This window comes from Triturus cristatus, chromosome 4_2 (genome assembly GCF_964204655.1).
Source record: "Triturus cristatus chromosome 4_2, aTriCri1.1, whole genome shotgun sequence".
Classification (NCBI taxonomy): Eukaryota; Metazoa; Chordata; class Amphibia; order Caudata; family Salamandridae; genus Triturus; species Triturus cristatus.
In genome coordinates this window covers 64,694,321-64,716,563 of record NC_140586.1, presented here as the reverse complement: position 1 = coordinate 64,716,563, position 22,243 = coordinate 64,694,321, and the positions used below count along the sequence as shown (strand labels likewise).

General features: G+C 48.7%; 1 protein-coding gene across 2 annotated transcripts in view; it reads right to left on the bottom strand.

Annotated features, from left to right (window-relative positions):
- LOC146832982 (complement C3-like) overlaps nucleotides 1–22,243 on the bottom strand; it is a 1,287,425-nt gene that overhangs the window by 925,923 nt on the left and 339,259 nt on the right. For both annotated transcript variants that reach the window (XM_085600525.1, XM_085600526.1), the window contains exons 13-14: nucleotides 7,596–7,787; nucleotides 7,021–7,182 (exon numbers count right to left, since the gene is read on the bottom strand). In XM_085600525.1, coding sequence (XP_085456651.1) covers nucleotides 7,021–7,182; nucleotides 7,596–7,787 — 354 coding nt within the window. The remainder of the gene's footprint in view (nucleotides 1–7,020; nucleotides 7,183–7,595; nucleotides 7,788–22,243) is intronic.

Here is a 22,243-nt window from a genome sequence, read left to right as displayed (position 1 = left end):
CCCGGAGTAGCTAGTGCAGTGCTCGGGGAGGAGATGCACTTAACTAAGGGAAGGGAGTGGGCGGGTGTCACTTTAGTGTCCCTGGGAGAACGGGAGATGGTTCCTAAGATCCAGGTGCCCGCAAATACCGTAAAGTATGGGCAGTGGGTCACCATCAACGGCCAAAGAGGGGAGGCTCTGAGAGACACAGGAGCCAGTATGACTATGGTACGTAGCCAACTGGTGTCTCCAGAGCAGGTAATTCCCGATGTACTCCACCCAGCAGCGATGGCTGACGGCAGAACAGGCCACTATCCGGTGGCCGAGGTTCCCTTTGAATGGGAGGGGGTTGCAGGTTCACTTCGAGTTGCCGTAAGCCCTGCCGTGCCAGTCGATTGTCTGCTGGGGAATGACATGGAGCACAACGCTTGGAAGGAGGTGGAATACCGGACTCACACCGAGATGCTGGGTACACCTGACTGGGCCTGTGTTAGCACAAGGTCCGCGACTGCCCGGAGAGGGAGTTCGTTTCGGCTGGAGCCTGGAACAAAGGCCCAGCCAGCTGCCAGTCAAGGGAAGAACCGAGGACAGGAGGAGCCTGCCTCGGCGTCCGCCCCCCGTAGGACGGATAGGCCACCGGAGGTGGTGGACCAGGAGTCCGCGGTGGGGGATGTTACCAAACTGGAGGACCTACCCATCCCGGCCGAGTGGCACGTGGAGGGAGGCACGTCCAGGGAGGAATTCTGCCGGGGCCAGAGGGAGTGCCCTACCCTTGAGGGACTGAGGCGACAGGCCGAAGCCCAGGCAGCAGGGAACGTTGAAGGGAACTACAGTGTTTACTGGGAGGATGGCCTCCTCTACAGTGAACCCAAGGCACCCCTACATGGATCGTCACGAGCCTTGGTAGTCCCTCAACGTTATCGAGCCTTCCTACTGGAGTTGGCTCACGAGATCCCCTTGGCAGGACACCTGGGGCAAGACAAGACCTTCGCCCGTCTTGTTCCACACTTTTATTGGCCTCAAATGAAAGTGTCGTCCGATACCTACTGCCGGACATGTGTGTCTTGCCAAGCCAGTGGGAAAACAGGGGTGAAGCTGAAAGCTCCCCTGGAACCACTTCCTGTCGTTAGCACCCCCTGTGAAAGGGTGGGCATCGACATTGTGGGTCCGTTAGATCCACCTACTACAGCTGGTCACAGGTTTATCCTGGTTCTGGTGGATCATGCCACACGGTACCCAGAGGCAATACCTCTGAGGACCATAACAGCACCTGTTGTGGCTAGGGCCCTGATGGGAATCTTTACCCGAGTGGGTTTTCCCAAGGAAGTTGTGTCCGACAGGGGGACCAACTTCATGTCAGCGTACATGCGGGCGATGTGGAAGGAGTGTGGAGTGACCTACCGGTTCACAACTCCTTACCACCCCCAGACCAATGGTCTGGTGGAGAGGTTTAACAAAACCTTGAAAGGCATGATTAGAAGTCTGCCTGAAAGCCTGCGGAGGAAATGGGACGTCCTCCTACCCTGTCTATTGTTTTCCTACAGGGAAGTGCCACAGAAGGGAGTGGGCTTCAGCCCCTTCGAGCTTTTGTATGGGCACCCTGTACGTGGACCTCTCAACCTGGTGAGAGACGGATGGGAAAGAACTCCCAGGAAGCTTCCCCAGGACGTGGTGAGCTACATGCTGGCCTTCCGGAGCCAAATGGCTAAGTTGTGGAAGCAAGCTTCTGACAACTTGGAAGCCAGCCAGGCAGTGATGAAGGCGTGGTATGACCACAATGCTCACCCGGTGGAGTTGGAGCCTGGCCAGAAGGTGTGGGTGATCGAACCAGGAGAGCTTAGCGCCCTCCAGGATCGCTGGTCAGGACCCTTTGAGGTATTGGAGAAGAAGGGTAAGGCTACCTATTTGGTGGACCTTAAAACCCCTCGCCAGCCCCTACGGGTGCTGCATGCCAACCGCCTCAAACCCCACCACGAGAGGCCCGAAGTCATCTTGATGATGGTGACTGATGGAGGAGAGGACGTGGAAAGCGAGCCTCTCCCCGATTTGTTTGCGTCTCAAGAGAAGGATGGGTCGGTGGAGGGAGTGATTCTCTCCCCATCTCTAACTCCTGAACAGCAGGAGGACTGCCGCCAGGTCCTGGGACAGTACTCTTCGTTGTTCTCCCTTGTTCCGGGTAGGACTCACCTGTGCGTCCATGACGTGGACACAGGAGACAGCCCACCTGTGAAGTCCAAGATCTACCGGATGTCAGACAAGGTGAAGGCCAGCATTCACGGTGAAGTCACTAAGATGCTGGAGCTAGGAGTGATCGAACCTTCTAGCAGCCCCTGGTCCAGTCCGGTGGTACTAGTACCAAAAGCTGCACCACCGGGTGCCCAACCGGAACTGAGGTTCTGTGTGGACTACCGGGGACTGAATTCAGTAACCAAAACTGATGCTCATCCGATCCCCAGGGCGGATGAATTGATTGACCGGCTGGGAGCTGCCCAATATCTAAGTACCTTTGACCTTACTTCTGGGTACTGGCAGATCTCTTTGACTGATGGAGCAAGGGAAAGGTCAGCCTTCTCCACGCCCAATGGCCACTACCAGTTCTGTGTGATGCCCTTTGGGCTCAAGAACGCACCTGCCACGTTTCAGCGCCTGGTAAACCAGATCCTCACCGGAATGGAGAGTTTCTCTGCTGCTTATCTGGATGACATAGCCGTCTTCAGTAACAGCTGGGAGGATCACTTGTGTCACCTGCAAGCTGTTCTTCAGGCTCTGAGACAAGCTGGATTAACGATCAAGGCCAGCAAGTGCCAGATCGGGCAGGGGTCGGTAGTGTACCTTGGACACTTGGTGGGTAGGGGAGCGGTGCAACCCCTCCAGGCGAAGATCGAGGCCATCATGGCCTGGGAACCCCCCAAGACTCAGACTGAGGTCCGAGCATTTTTGGGCCTCACCGGATACTACCGCCGCTTCGTGAAGGGTTACGGTACCATCGTGGCCCCCCTCACGGAGCTTACGTCCAAGAAGCAACCTCGACGGGTAGTCTGGACGGAGGCTTGTCAGCAAGCCTTTGTGAAGCTGAAGAAAGCCATGTGCGAGGCCCCGCTCTTAAGGGCCCCAGACTTCTCCAAGAAGTTCATTGTCCAGACGGATGCATCAGAACATGGCATTGGGGCAGTATTATCGCAACTCAATGAAGAGGGTCTGGATCAACCCGTGGTCTTCCTATCCCGGAGACTACTTCCCAGGGAACAAAAGTGGAGTGCAATAGAGCGTGAAGCCTTTGCAGTGGTATGGGCTCTGAAGAAGTTGCGGCCATACCTGTTTGGCTCGCACTTCCTGGTTCAGACCAACCACAGACCCCTTCGTTGGCTGATGCAGATGAAGGGGGAGAATCCCAAGTTGTTGAGGTGGTCTATTTCCCTACAGGGAATGGACTTTCAGGTGGAACATCGGCCTGGAGTGGACCACGCCAATGCAGACGGTCTCTCAAGGTATTTCCGCCTTAGTGATGAGAACTCCCAAGGGGTTGGGTAGCTCTCCCCACTTTCAGCTGGGGGGGGACGCGTGTTAGACCTGTCAGCCCTTTGGGTGGTCCCTCCTCATCATTATTTATTTTGTCCTACTTTTGCCTCAAACCCTGTTAGTATTTTTCCTTTTTGGGAACCACCAGACTTTTTAGTATTGATGCAGATTCAGGGAGCCATTTTATCTACCCCTGGAACTTCTGTCTGAGGGCCTGGAGCACAAAATGGAGGCCACCTGTGACATCATCAGAACCCACTGGAACCTACTAGAACCTTCTGCAACATTCTGGAACCCTGTGACAGTTGGAGGCGGTTTAGAATGTTGGGAAGCTAAGTTAGAGTTGGCAGTTGGCAGTTGGAAGGCAGCAGTTGGCACCTGACTGGTGAAGAGAGAGGAGCACAGAACTGAAGGAGGAAGGAGTGAGGCAGCAGGGGTGGAAACTTGTGCCTGGAGTGGGGTCCAGAAACCCACCCTTGATACTAGTCCCTGTTGACTGAGCCCAGCCTGGAGCCCTGTGTGGGAGAAAGCAAGAAAACCCTTCTTAAGGACCTGGACAGCCGGAACAGGCCTTAAAAGTAAAGAACAGCAAGTTCCTGACCTGGTTACTGGTAACTACCTGAAGTCCGACATCGAGAAGCCTGGAGACCTGGAGCCCGAGGTGGAGAAGCGGCGCTGACTGGAAAGCAGACGTCGTGCCCGGAGCCGCCAGAGGTCGAGAGAGGGCGCCGACGGAGGTCGTGGAGAGTACCAGAGGTCGAGGAGGAAGTCACCCGAGGTCGAGTGAGCGGCGTCGACGGGGGAGTGAAGTCCGCCCTCCGGAGTCGCCGGAGACCGAGGTGAAGCGTGCCGGAGGTCGGGAGTGGAGATCGCACTCCGGAGTCGCCGGAACCTGAAGAGAAGTGTGCCGGAGGTCGGGAGTGGAGGTCGCACTCCGGAGTCGCCGGAACCTGAGGAGAATCGTGCCGGAGGTCGGGAGTGGAGATCGCACTCCGGAGCCGCCGGAAGTCGACATCGAGCCAAGGCCGCCCGACGTCATCGAACCGGAGCCGCCCGAAGTCGACATCGAGCCAAGACTGCCCGACGTCATTGAACCGGAGCCGACATCGAACCGAGGCCGCCGACATCGAACCGGAACTGCATCCCGGCGTCGACAAGAACTGTCATCGAGCCGAGGCCGCCGACATCGAACCGGAACCGCCTCACGGCGTCGACACGACCCCAGCGGCGTCGGAACTTCATAAAAAGGGCAGTAAGTGGAATAGAGGGCGCCTAAGGCCCTGTGAAGCCCTAAGAGACCATCCTAGGGGCTAGAGAGGTGCTGGAACCAGCTTGATTGTGCCAGGGGTGGGCTGAGACTGATACAGTGACCTGTGTGAGGGGTTGTGTAGTTTAGGAGAGCCAGATTCCTAGATTACCCTTGATCTACCTCAGTTTTAGCCTCAGCCTTACCCAAGCTAGGTGAGACACCCTCAGGCCATCCACCTAACCACAAGCTGTGACTGGGCCAAATCAGCCCATAGTATTTTAAATGTGATCTGATTTTACAAATGTCATTGTTGGCTGATGTTATTTATTGAGGGTACTGTATTTATTGTATTTATCTAAGTTATTCCTGTAATGTATTTATTGTCCTGAGCTAACTTATTCCTGCAGAGTATTTATTCCCTCACAGTATTTATTTGACCTGATCCTATTTATTGCACCTGTAAAGTGTTATTATTTTTTTGACCTGCACTTTTTAACCCCTTGCATGCCCGCCCCTTTCCCCGCCCAGTGCCGCGCCTTTCATTAGCGGGCGGAGTTCATGACGAGCTGGACTCGTCATGGGCACAGCGCCACCGCAGCCCATGACGAGTCCAGCTCGTCATGGGCACTGAAGGGGTTAAGGAAAAGCCTTGTGTACTGTGATTGTATTATTAGTTATTTAATCAGCAACTAAGAGAAAAGAAGATAAAGAGATATATTTTCAGTATAATTTTTAAGGTGTAGTGTCGTTTTTGGAACGGATGAACGCATGGTTATTGTGAGGGTGTGTCGTATGCTTAACACGGTGCCTTCCTTACCGCTCGAGCCAAGCTACCACAGCGTGTCTGGGAGAACACCACCACCCTTCCGGTGTGGGAGTGTGTTTTTTCCAACACTTGTGTCAATAGAAACTCCCAGCATAAAGCCTTCCATCTGCACCTTGTCTGCATCCCTAAATTCGAATGGATCCCTAGAATATTTAGTCCAATGTGCACCTTGTCTACATTCATAAATTCATTTGGATCATGGAACCTTTAGTTCAATGTGTACCTGCCTCCATCCCCACATTCAGATGTATCACTTGAATATTTAGCTGGCAATGGCTTTAGCATTCTCTTCATGGAGCCCATTCATTACATCAAGGGTCCTATATGGTGAAGATGGCGTCACAAGACAAAAGTGATCTGACACCTGTGAACCGAAATTTCATTGTAAAATTTAAAAGATCACTTTTTGGCCCATGACAGGGTACCTTTGATGCAAAGCAGTTGGCACACAACACAGATATGTGCGAGTGGTGGACTTTGTGCACTTATAAAGTCGATGTACTGTAGAAAGATGGGTTACGCAGTCAGTCTTGTCTTGGACAGAATCTTCATATTCTTCAGAGATCACAAAGATCCCCATGATGTACTATGAAATCAACATCAGAGTGTTACAGAGGCTTCCTTTCTGTGTGTATGCAATGGCTCTGATGTTGCTGTCAACCAATATGCATGGCAAGTGGGCTTCACAGCGACCCAGATCACAGGGAATGTCTATTCAGCCAGCCCATGAAATACTCCACAGGCAATGCACCCCAGAGAGGGAATAGTTTAACCCGCTTGTCCTCACACACGTGGCCTGGCACTGATGCACACTCTCAGATACAGGAATATCATGAGCCGGGACCTAGGATAGCACTCCAAGCTGCCGGAGACACATTGATTGAATATCCAGAATTCTGTAAAGCCTCCCTAGGAAACAGGTGCCGTTGTCTGGGGGGAATTACAGGACACACTACAAAGCACCCTACAGGGATCACACACTATAATTCTTCAGCAAAGAAGGAAATGCGGCTTTTTATTACTGCCACCAGGTGTACTTAAAATGACCCCTCCAAGCTCCCGATCCACTAATGCTTAATGCAATGTTCTTGAATGCTGCACTGAGACTTACTCCTGTGTGAGAGTTGTACCGTACCATCCCATTAACATACCGGCCAGTGGTGCCTTTGGACCTATCCACACCATAACAGTTTAAACAAAGAACCACAGAACAATACATTGACAGCAATAATGATGTCTGAGGCATCTGTGGAGACTCGCAGTTGTCCTTGTCACAATATTTAATAGTAATGGAGATCTAGAGATGCCTCACAGTATTCTTGGTGTAGACAGTAAAGAAGGACCCAGTTTTGATTGGAGAATCAAAGGTATCATCGCTTCCTCTCAGTGGGATTCATGCTAACACATCAAGCCATGCATTGGGCAGGGAGTGTCCCTCTGGACTCACCTTGGACTGAGAGAGTTTGTGCTTCTTGTTGAGAACGAATACACCTTTATCCACTGCAACGAGGCCAACTCTTGCATTGTGATCACCTTTCACCTTCAACCAGATGGACCTTCCCGGCGCTTTAACACTATTGTCACTGGCTGTTGCTCCTGATACTTCCAGCTGTTGAAAAAGACATGTCATGAAAGGATTGCTTTACACTTAAACTTGTTCTGTACTTTAACAAATAGCCAGAAGTTGTCTTTTCATCTACCCCCAGCATTCACGTCATATTGTCTAGGGTGAAGCCGGCACTTTGTCCAGAAAACCTTCAGTGCCCTTGTTATCAAGACCTGCTTGGTGCAGGCATCAGCTGTGTCTGCGCTGATCACGGACTTACAGCAGCTGTAATTGTACAACACCATCTGATGGAGTTTACAATAGAACCTGCAACCTTTGGGCTTCCCTGTAACCTCCTTCCTCTGTGACCCATCTCTATGGAGGGCTCGACCTGTGCTATCAGGCTTTGTTAAATTCAGTGGAGGAGAAGGCTTACAAGGACAGCTTGTAGAAAATGGCAGCTTTGGATGGCTTACCGTTCCCATGCAGGTGTCCCTCACATCCACCCAGATGGAGTCTGCCACAATCTCGCTCTGTACGTAGTAATAGGCAATGATGCGGAAAGAGGGGATGTAGTCCAGAAGAATAGGCAGCGTCATGGTCACCAGCCATTGCCCCGGCTGTCTCTCTTGTTTGCCAACCTTGTAAATCCTTCCTTTGCTCATAATCTGTGGGTAGGGGGAAGGGGGAATTGGAAGGGAGACAATGGGACAGAGATTCCTTAGCATATTGCAAAATCAGAGATGCAAATTTAGGCATCAGAAATGTAAACCTTCTATTTCAAGTTTGCAATTTCTGTGCAATAGACAATCCCATAAGGGAAATGCCATACTTTTGGAGGGGGCAGAAAGTGACCTGTGGACAAGACCTAAGCCATCTTCATCGGGTAATTATACTTTAAAGAAATACCTAAAAGGCAACTGTAAGAAGACAATTATTTACCCCACAGTAGAATAGATATAAATGACAATTTGGGGCGCTAGCAAGCCGGCAAGTCAGATGGCCGCACTCGTGTGAGGTTCCTGCTGTCCAGGGTATTGATCGATCATATTCCTACCCCCAGAATGCCCCTAACTATCCCCTTGTAATGGGGCAGAGACCTGCAGACAATCCTGAGCTTCTGTGGCCAGCTGAGCTGAGCAACAGTGCAGAGGAGGAAGGAGGTGAGGACTACGGACTCGGGCCTGACTGCCGTTACCGGATTGCAATGGTGGAGGAGTTGGGGCGGCCCTCAGCAACTAACCAGTGGCATATGCCCATAGTTTAACCTGGTGGGCAGGGGACTGAGGGAGCCGATCACAGTGCCCAACCCCACAGTGGAGCGGGACCCCAGGGCCCTTGGCAGTCGGGCCGAGTCTGCCGCTCTGGTGTAGGTCGCCGGTCCTGGGCTGCGGCACAGACGCTGGGGCAGAACCCTGGGCTGCTTCATGGCAGAGCGGGACTGGGGCTTGTTCTGCCGAGGGAAGGATGGTGGGGGCAGTGTCCGATCCTCGACCCAGCCGTGAAAGACCATCCCGGGGCTTCCAAGCTCATCAGGCTTGAGGAGAATGTGAGGCCGAGGCGGGGCCTACGGCAGCAAGACAAACACAAGGCAGAGACTGCAGAGCTGAGGCTTAGCAGGGCTACTAAGCGGCGTTGATCGACTGTGAGGGACAGAGAAGGAGAGACTGTCTGGAGGACTCCTGTGGCCGCCCCTGTGAGGAATCACTCTGAATACTCACAGTGAGTACCTGATCCACTATCGGAGGTGAGGCGGGTGGCCTACCCATACGTCGTTGAGCTGTTCTGTCTGCTCCTACTACATGCAAGAGGCTAGGGAGCCTCAATAGGACCATCTCTGCTGTTTTTACCTGGAAATCAATGGCACTTACCTGGACATCCTACATCACTTTAGTGGTGCTGTAAGCACTTCATTGACTGGAGGCGGGGGGGGGGTGGTGGAGATTGGCGATAAGCCACAATCTGCACTATTAACCACCTAAGGGAGATCCCACCGGACCGACTCTGCGTGGTGCACAGCCTAGAACCGTTGTGCCGGTGGTGACCTAGATATGGGCAAAACTGAAGGGAGGCAGCCCAAACTGTCCTACGAATCACACACATCCACCCGCACACAGAACAACGATCCTGAGCACATTGTCAGATGGCCCACCGCTGGATCAGGCTGCCGGAGATTCCGAATTGAAATCTCTCCTGCTTACTATGAAAACTAGCCTCTCACTCATTGAAGCCAATATGGACTATACATACACCTACATGGATCTCATCACTCTGGAGAAACAGTACACACGCATAGAGGAGACGGAACAAAGAATCTTTGACCTAAAGGATACATCCTCACAAAGAAGCAGGCAACTCCTAAACATGGAGTGTATCTTGAACGTCATATCTGCAAAAGGAATATTTGGAGGCACTTTTGCTCAGGAATGACATACGGATACTGGGAGTTCCTGAATCGGCAAATACAGGGAGAAAGGAGGACTATGTAGAAAGATTGCTAACTACTCTTTTTAGGTCTCGCCTGGCGATAGCAGCGCTCGCTGGGCGATAGCAGCGCATGCGCTGCTCTCGCCATGCAAGTGCCTTTTGTAATCAATTCTCCCAAACGCTTGCATGCACGTGTCTGCATGGACAAAGATGGCTGCTCTTGCCATTTGTCTAAAGCATACAGCATGCGCGTGTCCGTAGGGACTGTGGACAGTCCGACGCCATTTTGCATTTTGGTGTCATAGCAACGGAAATGCTGCTTCCTGTACGCAGCTTGCCGGAGTTTGATGAGTTTAGCGTGGCCATCGCGTGATCACTTTCACTTTCGCGATCGCTTTTACTTTCATGGCCGCTTGTTTTTTTTAATAATCGCGATCGCTTTCACTTTCGCAATTGCTTTCACTACCGCGTGTTCTTTATTCTTTGCATTGTTTTGTCTGCAGGTTTTTTGTTCTTCATGGCACTACTGCGCGGTTACTTTCACGGCCGCTTGTTTTTTTTTTACAATTGCGATCGCTTTCACTTTCACGATCGCTTTCACTGCTGCTTGTTCTTTATTCTTGTTCCCCTTCCCTCTGTCTCTCTCAGAGACACAGCTGCTTGTTTAACAGTGCATGCCCCTTTCTCGATTTCCTCCTTTTACATTTACCATGCAAAATGACTATTTATGAAAAATGTTAGCCTATAAACACAGCGATATGGAGCATCGGAAAACGTCATTCTTTGAATCCCTCTAAAACAGCGCGCAAACTGAAGAACCCTGCGTTCATTACAATGTTGCAATTTTGCGTTACGTAAAAATGGAATGTAATTAACATAGAGTACATCGTGTTCAGTCTTTCCGAAAATGGCAATAGACAGGTTACCCTTCTAACATGTAAACATGCAGTCCGTTAGCGCTGCGAACTATCCCAGTGTCCTTGACTTTTCGAGAAGTAAAACACAGTCGGGGAAGTAAACGACGGCAAGAACCGTGTGAACTTCTTTGAGTTTAGGCGCTAGAGTCTAGGTAAGTACTTTTTGGTTTTACGAAAACGTTACGTCTGATTCCGTAATTCTCACTCACAAACTTTCAAAAAAATTTCTGAACCAAACTCCTATATCTCCCAAACAACAGAACAAAACCCCTGGGTGTATACCTCAATCTATTTGCTGTCCCTAAATTTCCATTTGATTCGAGGCCCATCTGGTTGTCTCTACCAACTCCCTCTCTCTCCTGAGTCATTACCCTCTCCTCCCAATCTCGCCATCTTCTCTCTCCACCTCTTTTCTACAAGTTCTCTCATCATTTTTTCCTTTTCCCCCCACTCTGCTCTTTTCGCTCTCTCTATTTTTTTTATTGCTCCATTTCTGCCTAGCTGTCCCTTCTCTCCCCATCTGCCCCTTCTCTATTCCTACTCTAACCCCACTCCACTTCCTCCGCACCCTCAGCCCCTCCCCCCCAAGTATTGCAGCATAGACAGTTTCAGGTCTCTGGCGCCTTCTCGGTGTCGGCCCTGGGGGTGGGTGAGGGGAGCCCCCACTCCAAGTGGATCACATCATCAGCAGATAATGAACCTCTCTTTACCAACAAGCACGAGCGGTCTCGGGTGATGGCTGATGCGGGCAGGGATCTGCTCTCAGCCCTGGCAGGGCCTGTGGAGAGGGGGCGTTATCTTACACTAGGAGAGGAGGTGAAAGTGATACCACCCCCCTCCTCTCCCCCATTTCTCCCCCCCACCTCTGTCTCTCCTCACCTGTGTCTCTCCATACCTCCATTTCTGACTCCGTTCCACCTCTGTCTCTCCTCACCCTCCACCTTGGTCTCTCCTCCCCTCCACCTCTGTCTCTTCTCACCCTCCACGCCTGTCTCTCCTAAACTCCACCTCTGTCTGCCCCCTCCACCACTGTCTCTCCCCATCCTCTACCTGTCTTTCCCCCCTCCACCAGTGTGTCTCCCCAACCTCTACCTCTGACTCCCCCCTCCACCATCTCTCCCCATCCTCTACCTCTGACTTCCCCTCCACCATCTCTCCCCATCCTCCAACTCTGTCTACCCTCACCCTCCACCACTGTCTCTCCCCATCCTCCACCTCTGTCTGGCCTCACCTCCACCTTGATCTCTCCTCTCCCTCCACCTCTGTCTCTCCTCACCCTCCACCTCACCTCTCTTCACCTCGCCTCACCTCTACCTCTACTCACCTCCACCCCTGTCTCTCCTCACCCTCCACCTCTGTCTCTCCTCACACTCCACCTCGGTCTCTCCTCACCCTCCACCTCTGTCTCTCCTCACCCTCTGTTTCTCCTCACCCTCCACCTGTCTCTCCTCACATCCACCTCACCTCTCCTCACCTCCACCTCTGTCTCACCCCACGTTCACCTCTGTCTCTGCTCACCTCTTTCTCTGCTCACCTCTGTCTCTCCTCACCTCCACCTTGCCTCACCTCCACCTCTGTCTCTCCTCACCCTCCACCTCACCTCTCTTCACCTCGCCTCACCTCTACCTCTACTCACGTCCACCTCTGTCTCTCCTCACCCTCCACCTCTGTCTCTCCTCACCCTCCACCTCGGTCTCTCCTCACACTCCACCTCGGTCTCTCCTCACCCTCCACCTCTGTCTCTCCTCACCCTCTGTTTCTCCTCACCCTCCACCTGTCTCTCCTCACATCCACCTCACCTCTCCTCACCTCCACCTCTGTCTCGCCCCACGTTCACCTCTGTCTCTGCTCACCTCTTTCTCTGCTCACCTCTGTCTCTCCTCACCTCCACCTTGCCTCACCTCCACCTCTGTCTCTCCTCACCCTCCACCTCTGTCTCTCCTCACCCTCCACAGCGGTCTCTCCTTACCCTCAATCTCTCCACACCCTCCACCTCTGTTTCTCATGTTAGCATCCGCAGCTGGGTCCTAACTGGGACTGAATTACTGTGCAAGTTGCTCATCCACCTACATCTGGGCAATGCCAGTCAGTAACAAGCATTGGCAAAGCCAATTAGTCTCGCCTAGACAAGATTAATTGGCTTTTGTCAATGTGATTTTCATTCATGTTGCACAGTGGCTGATCTAAAAGTGTGTTTAAAATGTTTTGGTGACGTGGAGCATTGTTGCATCATAGCGCTTTTTAAAATCACTTTCAGACATGTTGCATAGCAGCTACTGTACAACATGGCAAAACAAGCATTGAAAATGCAATAGCTCTCGCCTTTGATTAAGTTAAAGCCATTTGCTTTGCTATACAATACCATTAGCAAAGCAAATGGCTTTAACTTAATAAAAGGCGAGACCTATTGCATTTTCAATGCTTGTTAATGCTGCTGCCTTGTCCAAACAACTGGTGGTGGAGAGAACCACCGATCCCTGATGGCCCGCCCCCTGCCAGAAACAGCGCCAAGACCCATCATTGCTTGCCTTTTAAATTACCGAGATCGCGATTCTATCTTGTACCTGGCTGGCGAACAGCATTCTCTCAATTTCGAAGGAAACACAATAGACATCTTTCTGGACTTCACAATGGCAGTCCAGGGGGCCAGGAATTTGTTTTTGCCAGTCAAGAGGAAGGTACAAGCCGGCGTAGATTATGCAATGCTGTACCTGTTGCGTCTGTGTTTAAACCATCAGGGGAAACAACATATTTTCATGAATCCGCAACAAGCGCAAAATTTCCTGCTACTTGCCAGTCGGAAATCCCCTCAGGGGGCAGGAGATACACAACGGAGAAGATCAATCTCACCAAATTAGGACCAGGGATAAACAGATTACAGGCCTCCCCACATGCGCAACTGTTTATCCTGGGCGCGGCTTTGAGGGGGCTGTGGATGTGGACAAGCTCCAAAAACAATATCATTTGTTTCAGCCTGCCCTTATTCTGCCTCAAGAGTAAGTGGAGGGAACATTTGGGCACTATGCTATCGACATAGCCACAACTACTCAACTGCAATCCACAGAGACTGCCTGGGGCCCCTAAAAGCATATATTGGACACCCTCGTTGACTCAAGGGTGGACTGCCATGTTCCTGGCGATACTCTAGAAGGATGCCCCTGTTGTGGTTTACTGCATCTTGTCTTTTTCTATTTACTTTCACCTATTTCTCGGCTACCTTCTCTATTCTTCCTTTCTTACCTCTGTACCTTTTCTCTCCAGGACAATTTCTCAATCTAATCTCATTCTTTTTCCATCTGTTTATAGTATGAGATTCATTGCAGTTTCTGTCTTTGACGGCACTATGGCAATTATGAAAGAAATCATAAGTTTTATGCTTTAGTAGTTTTGAGGATTTTGATTTGGTCTTTCCAAAGGGAGGGTATTTTGTACCAGGTAGGATTGGGCTGCTGGAGTGGGTGGGGGAGGTTGAGGGCTTTGGGGTGGAAACTTTCATTGTGTCTTTCTGGGTTTGGTGTATGCATCATACTACACCGTGTCTATCTGATAGACGATTTTGTGCAATTAGAGTCTTGTTGACAAGAACTATCATCATAGCTACATTAACAAAATAGACAAGCGCAACTCAACTACACGCCCCAATTATAACTTCTTGACATGGAACGTGAAGGGGCAGAGTCCACCAGAAATGTAGACATATCCTGGCCTCTCTAGATAGGCATCAAATTCAGATGACAATATTGCAGGAAACCCATGTGGGCCCCGCCTCGCAGGCCACCTTTGCCTCCAAATGGGCGGCTTATTTATGCTTTGCACGATACTCTACATATGCCAGAGGTACGGCCATACTAGTGCAAAAGAATGCACCTTATGTCCCGGAGGACGATTTAATAGACCCACATCAATTATATTGTCTGATGCAGGGTAGATTGGGTGGGCATTCTATTACTTTAGTAAACTACCCGAATGTAGATGATGCTGAATTCTTTACTAAGCTTTGAGGCCTGGTGCTGAATGTCGGCTCAACATATATTTAGGGTGGAAGCTTCACTACGGTATTAGAACCCAGCATGGATAGATCACATCCCCAATTTCACCATTACGCCAGCTCGTGGCAACATATCTACAACATGATGACTGCACACCAATTACGAGATGCATGGAGATCTATACATCTGCAGAGAAAGGAGGGAACATTTTATTCAGCAGTAAATTTCACCTGGTCGAGGTTAGAATCCTGGTTGATATCCAGGGGGCTCTGCACTTGGCTAACGCAGGTCTCCCACCTAGCCAGCACATATTCGGACAACTCTCCAGTGTTGATGCAGCTTTCCTCTTCAGCAGGTCCCCAGATTTATTGATCCTGGAGGCTCTCCCCCACAACCCTCTTAGATACTGTTTTCAGGAAGGAATTGGGGCAAGAAATTCATATTTTTGTTTGCCTGCAATACAGGCTTAGTCAACTTGCTCTCTACGGTATGGGGGATTTTCAAGGTTACCTCTCGCGGAATCTGCATAGCAAAAAGCGGAGGTATCCTATGAGATATTCGAAACACACTTCACAAACTAGAGAGCAAGATGAAACTTCTGGAAGCAGAGCAGGATAGGCCATGTAGGGGAGACTTGGAGGCTAAACTCAGAGATGCACTCACAGTGAACTAAACCACGGCAGAACGGGAATGCAAGTCATTGAATTGACTTGCGTTGTAATGGTTTGCATTGTAACAATGCGGTCATTGTAACAACCGCGTTGTAATGGAATGCGATGTAAAGCATGCGTAGTAAACATATATATTCCACAAGGACACCAATGACATATTAAACACCTTTCTGTCTGCCTATTCCAAATTGTATACACATAGGGCATGTCCTCTGGTCCTATCTGGATGAGGTGTCTCTGGGATGGCTAAGCAGGGCGCAGCAGGACTTCCCCTCTACTGACTTCGAGGAAGATGAGATCAAAACCACCATAATGCAATTGAAATCTGGTCGCGGCCCTGGGCCCGATGGCCTGCCGGTGGATTTCTATAAAACCTCTGTGGGAACATTGTTCCCGGTGCTTAGAGCCTTACATTCTGAGGCACTGGAACTGGGCATCCTCCCACCAACAATGCGAGAAGCCCTGATCATATCTCTATTGAAACCAGACAAACTGGCAGATGCTTGCGAATCCTACTGCTCTCTTTCACTTAGAAATTGCAATGTAAAGATTTTGGCTAAAATCCTAGTTAATCATCTGAGTCTATTGATCGAATTTTTGTTCCTGTTGGACCAGTCTTGTTTTATTCCAGGATGGACCACATCTCATGACCTGCGCTCCCTCGTTGCCGTACTCCAGGATATCGAGCCAGATCTGACTACAATGGTTTTAAAAGTTACTTCCTGGATGCCACTAATGCGTTCAACTCCCTGGAGTGGGATTATCTCCTTGGGATGCTGCGCAGAATAGGCTTCCCTAACTCATTTCTTACGTGGATCGCCATACTATATGATCAACCACAGGCCGGGGCTCTGATCAATGGAACAAGACCCCCAATTTTTCCATCTCACGGGGCACTAGGCAGGGGTGCCCATTGTCGCCGTTGCTGTTGCACTTGCCGTGGAACCCCTGGAGGCCAAGCTCCGACAACATTACAGGAACTCTGCACTTCTCTACCCCACTAGGGACCTGGTGGTATCGCTGTACACAGACTATATAACACTCTATATCTGGGATCCACAGATTAGTCTTAATCCAATCATACTAGAGTTTATTGTATATGGTGAGTGGTCAGGCATTGATATCAACTGGGAGAAATCCAAGGTCTTTCCCCTCACTCCCATGACCCACTGACACACCTTCGATTGCCCCTTAAGATGGTGCACAACATAACTTAAATACCTGGGAGTATGGGTCTCCATGGACCGGAACAAACTAATTTGTGCTAATAATGGCAGGGCATTGCACACACTAATAGATTCCATCACATGCTGGATATCCATGCGCCTGTCTTTGGCAGGTCGTATTGCCCTGATGAAGATGATCATCTTACCTAAACCGCTCTACCTTTTTCTCAATATTCCATAAACACCTGGCCACAATTTTTAAAAAACCCTACAAACACAGCTCAGAAGATTCGCATGGGGAGGTAAACAACCCATACTGAGATGGGACTTACTCACACAGCCATTTTCTAGGATTTGAAGCCCCGGACATGGAGCTGTATTTCTTAAGCGCCCAAGCCCACTTTGCAGCAAACTGGTTCCGCTCTCCACCTTTTATGCCAAACTTGGCTATTGAACAAGGGTATATGGCCCAGGCCCCCACTACAGCCTTTCTGGGGGGTGCAATCACCTTATAGAAAACAGTTAGCTTCCACAGTAACATGCATTTCTGTGGCCTGGCAGGGGATAGCCAGGAAACTGAACAAACCATTTGTGTTCTCTCCACTTCTCCCTATACTTTACGAGCTCCAACTCCCTGTAATGCACCAGACGGCCAATCAGAATATCCCTTTGGGAATAGCAGCAAAAACATTTTTTCAAAGCAGGCAGTGATCCCACGGACCACTGCCTGCTCTTTAAAATTAAATGAAAACTTTTAATTTTTCTTTTTTAAATGCAACCAGTTTTCCTTTAAAAAAATCCTTTAAGGAAAATGGGCTGCATTGAAAAACAAATGTTTTGCTTTATGGAAAAGCAATCATGGACATGGTGGTCTGCTGACACCAGCAGGTACCCATTCCTGTGATTTCAGCGATTTCTAGGGGGTTGCAAATTACGACCTACCTCATTAATATTCATGAGGTAGGTCATTTGCGGCCCCCTAGAAATCGCAGGAAGTGTTCAACACACTTTCAGACATGACATTTTGGGATTTCCTAATTGCGAATCGCAAGGATTCGGACTTAGGGAATTGCAAAATGGTTTCTCAATACATCTGGCCCTATGGGCCCTATTAAGAGTTTAGTCGATCAGCTACTCAGTCATAACCTGACAGATACCCTGTTCACCAGTTTGAAAGTGGCAAACTCAAAATAAGGCTCTTAAGGCCACATGAACAAACATTAGGAATACCGATTTCCTAATGTATGAAGGTCATTGAGTTTCATTTAGGGATTCCTTGTGAGTCACAAATTGACCTACCTCATGAATAATAATGAGGTAGGTTACAGTTTGCAACTCATTAGGAATCACAGCTATCACAGGGATGGTGGCCTGCTGAGGTCACTGGAGCACCATGTCTGTGATTGCTTTTTGATAAAGCAATTTTTAAAAACATTAAATGCAGCCCATTTTCCTTAAAGAAAAACGGGATGGGTTTAAAAAGACAAAAAATGAAAATTTGAAGTTTCAGTTTTTTTAGAGTAGGCAGTGGTCCGTGGGACTACTGCCTGCTCTTAAAAACATATTGGGACAGATGTACAAACAACTGTGCTTATGGTCATAAAATAGCAAATTTGTGTGATTCACTATTTGGTAATCGCAAACAGCAAGATACAAATGTGTGTTTTAAACATTTTGCAATTCTCAGTGTGTCACAAATAGACCTACCTCATGAATCTTAATGTGGTAAGTCTCGGTTTGCGACCCATTAGGCATCACAAAAATCACAGGGATGGGAGCCTGCTGGGGTCAGCAGGCCACCATGTCTGTGTTTGCTTTTCAATATAGCAATCTATTTTAGTTGTAAATGCAGCCCGTTTTCCTGAAAGGAAAGCGGGATGCATTTCAAAAAGAAAAATGAAAAGTGGGAACACTGGCTGCTCTTCAAAAGGAAAATGCTACTTACCCAGTATGCATCTGTTCTTGGCATGTAGAGCGGTAGATTCACATGCTTTGCATAGCCTGTTATCTAGTGTTGGTTCGGGATGTTTGCACTTTGTTTTTCTTCGAAGAAGTCTTTCCAGTCACGAGGTAGGTGACTCCTCCTTTTGGTGATAGTGCGCATAGGCATCTACTCCATTGTTAGATTGTTTTCCCGCAGAGGATGATAATGGAGTTAGTAACAGTAGTAGAAAGAGATGTCCATGTATATATTCACTGAAAAAACCATAGGTTTCACACATGTTATAGTTAGCTGGACATTTCACTCGTAAAAAACCATTGAAATTCCCCCGTTATAGTTAGTTCAGCTAACTATAACTCGCGCGACCGCAATCCACTGCTGATGACGTCACATATTACATCACTGTATTTACTAAGATACTGTTAATAAGTCAGTTATACAATTAATTTTTACAAATTTTTTTTACATGAATGATGTCACTGACCATGTCATGAGTGATGTAATATGTGACGTCATCAGCAGTGGATTGCGGTCGCGCGAGTTATAGTTAGATGAACTAACTATAACGGGGGAATTTCAATGGTTTTTTACGAGTGAAATGTCCAGCTAACTATAACATGTGTGAAACCTATGGTTTTTTCAGTGAATTTGCAAGGTTTTTTAAATGCTAATTCCTAACTATAACGTGTGTGAAACCTATGTTTTTTTTAGTGAATTTGTAAGGTTTTTTAAATGCTAATTTATGTATGTATTATTATATTTTTTATATATTTATTTTACAATAAACTACCTATGTATATAGTTATAGATTGGCTGTATCCTTTAATATGGAATGGCTCAGCTCTTTTATTTTGAATTTGGATAAAGTTGAACAGCAAAGTTAATATCTTCTATAAACGTATAAACAGTTTAACCCCTTCAGTGCCACGCCCTTTCCCCCTCCTGTGCCGGGCGTTGCACTAGTGGGTGGGGTTCATGACGAGATAGTCTCGTCATGGGCACAGCGCAACTGTGCTCCATGACGAGACTATCTCGTCATGGGCACTGAAGAGGTTAAAATGTTTTTTTTTAAATTTAAGGATTTTTCACGGTGCGCGCACCGTGCGCGCACCCCGCGATTTTTTGAAAAAAAATACAATGTTTTTTTCACCCTTCGGGGTCCTTCAGGGCCCCCCTGACAAAAGCTAGGGGGTCAGGAACTCTCTACCCTGCCCCCTTTTCACGTTCTCCACCTTTCTTTTTCACTGTCACACACAAAATGGCGTCCGACACTTCCTGATTTCGACCGATTGGAATGTTGACTGACATCTAACCACCAATCAGAATTACGCCCGCGGACATTTGGTGCGCGCACCGTGTGCGCATATAGATATTTATGTACTTTTAACTGCAATTTTCTCAGGAACTACTGAACAGATTGACACCATATATGCAAAAGGCACATGCCTGACCTGAGGACTACCTCTTTGCCAAATTTCATGTATTTCTGTTCAGCCGTTCGGGCTGTACCTTCGACGGTCCTATGGGAAAATGCATGGGGAAAACGCGTTTTGGGACCCCCCTTTTTTCTCAGCCCCCGCTTGACGAATCACCCCGAGACATTCAGGGTAGGAGCTGAGCGGAGCCATTAGTTTTGAAAATTTCACGAAGATAAGTCAACCGGCGCCAAAGTTATTCAAAATAGAATTTTCAGATATCCTATGGGAACTCGGTCCTAACTATAACTATCAACTATCTTGGTTGAGACGGTTGATATGTTCTTGTGACATTGCGTGTGATCTAGGAAGAATGTTTGAGGGAGTGTCTGTAAGTTCCAGGCAGTAACCATATTGCATAATTTGAAGAACCCATTTGTCTGAGGGGAATATATTCCAGACAGGTAGAAATTGGGAGAGACGTCCCTAGACAGGAGTGGAATGATTGGGGGGTAGCGGAAGGAAGTCACTGTTTTTGTTTGCAGGGTAGTGCGTGTTGAGTTGCCTCTGCCTCTTCCCTTACCGTTGTTACCTCTAAATCCATCTCTAAAATGAGCCTCTTGGTGAGGGTGATTGGTTGTTGTCTTTGTAAGGGGGGAGGGATTTTCAGTGGAAATATTTTTGGAGCCACACCTGTAAAAGGGGCGCCGAAAGGATCCCCTATTTGAAGGTAGTTGTAAAGCTCCCATGGACTTGGCGACCTCAGTGTCCTTCTTCATTTTTTCTAGCGAAGTGTCCACTGCTGGGCCGAAGAGGTGTTCTTTGTCAAATGATTGGTTGAGACTAGAGGCTTGAACCTCCAGTTTGAATCCTGAAATTCTCAACCAAGGATGCCTACGAAGCAGTACGCTAGTGTTCCCTGCACAGGCTGCTGTGTCTGCTGCGTCCAAGGCGCACCTGATGGAGGTATTGGTGATTAATTTACCTTCCTGAATAAGGTCATTAGCTCTGAATTTGTGTTCATCAGGCAGGAACTGCATGAGTTTCTCTAGCTCATCGTAATGAGCCCTGTCATACTGAGCTAAGAAAGCTTTCATATTAGCAATGGGCCAATTATTGGCTGCTTGTGATGCTACCCTTTTGTTGTAACGCTTTTCACCCTTTTGCCCAAAGCACACACAAGGAGATGATAGACGGAGTGCTGAAACTTTTCAGACACTCACCCCCAGTTACAGATCTGGGTTGAATCCATCATCATTCTTTAGCTCACTTCGCCACCTCAGTTCAGACCCAGCCATATGCAAATCAGTCTTGACCCTGTGGGGACAGTCCAGCCCGAACTGCCAAGCCAGGTCTTCACTGAACCGGAAACAAGCATTCTGGGACCGGTTTCTGGGTAACAACCTTCCTCAGCCAGGCTAGCTTGAATCCAGTGGCAAAGTGAGCAAGGGACCCACGTCTGGCCATACCCAGCCAATTTAGGGCAAACAAAGTAAACATAAGGAAATGATAGACGGAGCGCTGAAACTTTTCAGACACTCACCCCCAGTCACAGATCTGGGTTGAATCCATCATCATTCTTTAGCTCACTTTTTGCATTTGTCACCCCAAGTGAGACGGGTATGCCCAGACGTGGATCCCGTGCTCTTCTTGCCACTGGAATCAAGCTATACTGGCTGATGAGGGGTGAAACCCCGAAACCAGTCCTAGGATGCTTGTTTCCAGTCCAGGGAGGACCTGGCCTGGCAGTTCGGGCTGGATTGCTCCCATTGGGTGCAGGGTCAAGACTGATTTGCATATGGCTGGGTTTAAACTGAAATGGCATGGTGAGCAAAAAACACAATGGATTTAGGCTCAGATCTCTGTACTGGGGTGAAGGTATGACATTGTTCTGCATTCTGTCCATCAACTGTTGTTTTGCATTTTGCCCATGACATCAATTAATTTTGACTCCTTATCAGCAGGAGGGGCCTCACCTGTAGTCTGTGAGTTAGCTTTCTTGTGAGCGTTGGAAACTGCATGAGAGTCTAACAGCAGCTGACCTTTGATATAAGCGGAGTCAGTGGGTGCTGGCTTATACTTTTTCTTCACCCTGAGTGTAATAATTCTTGCCCTCACAGGATCTATAAAGATCTCATCTGTATGCTTAAGCATCCCTTTGAGCATTGGTAGTGTATGAGTAGCTCGCTGAGAGGAACTTAGGGTTTCAAATAATGTATCCTATGTTGTCATCAGGGGGTGAGGGTTTGGAAGGATATAGATCTGGATTATTATTAGTGTCCAGGTCAGTGTCATGGTCTTCCCATGAGTCAGTATCATATGGCCTATCCTCATCCCCATCCCCTTCATCCTGTGGGTAAGGTGATAGTGGTGGTGAATTTGTGGGTGTGATGAGCAAATTGGGATCAGTGGGCGAAGGAGGTGGAATGTAAGGTGGAGAAGGGTTAGTACCCACATTTATTCTCTTTAGAGGAATGTGGTAATCCCTCTGCAGACCCATGTTCCTTTTTTTCTGGTAATTTGGCATTAATATGTCCAGTGTCTGGATTTAGTACCAGTCTTTTTGTTTCAGATCCGAAGGCGGAACAATGGACCAG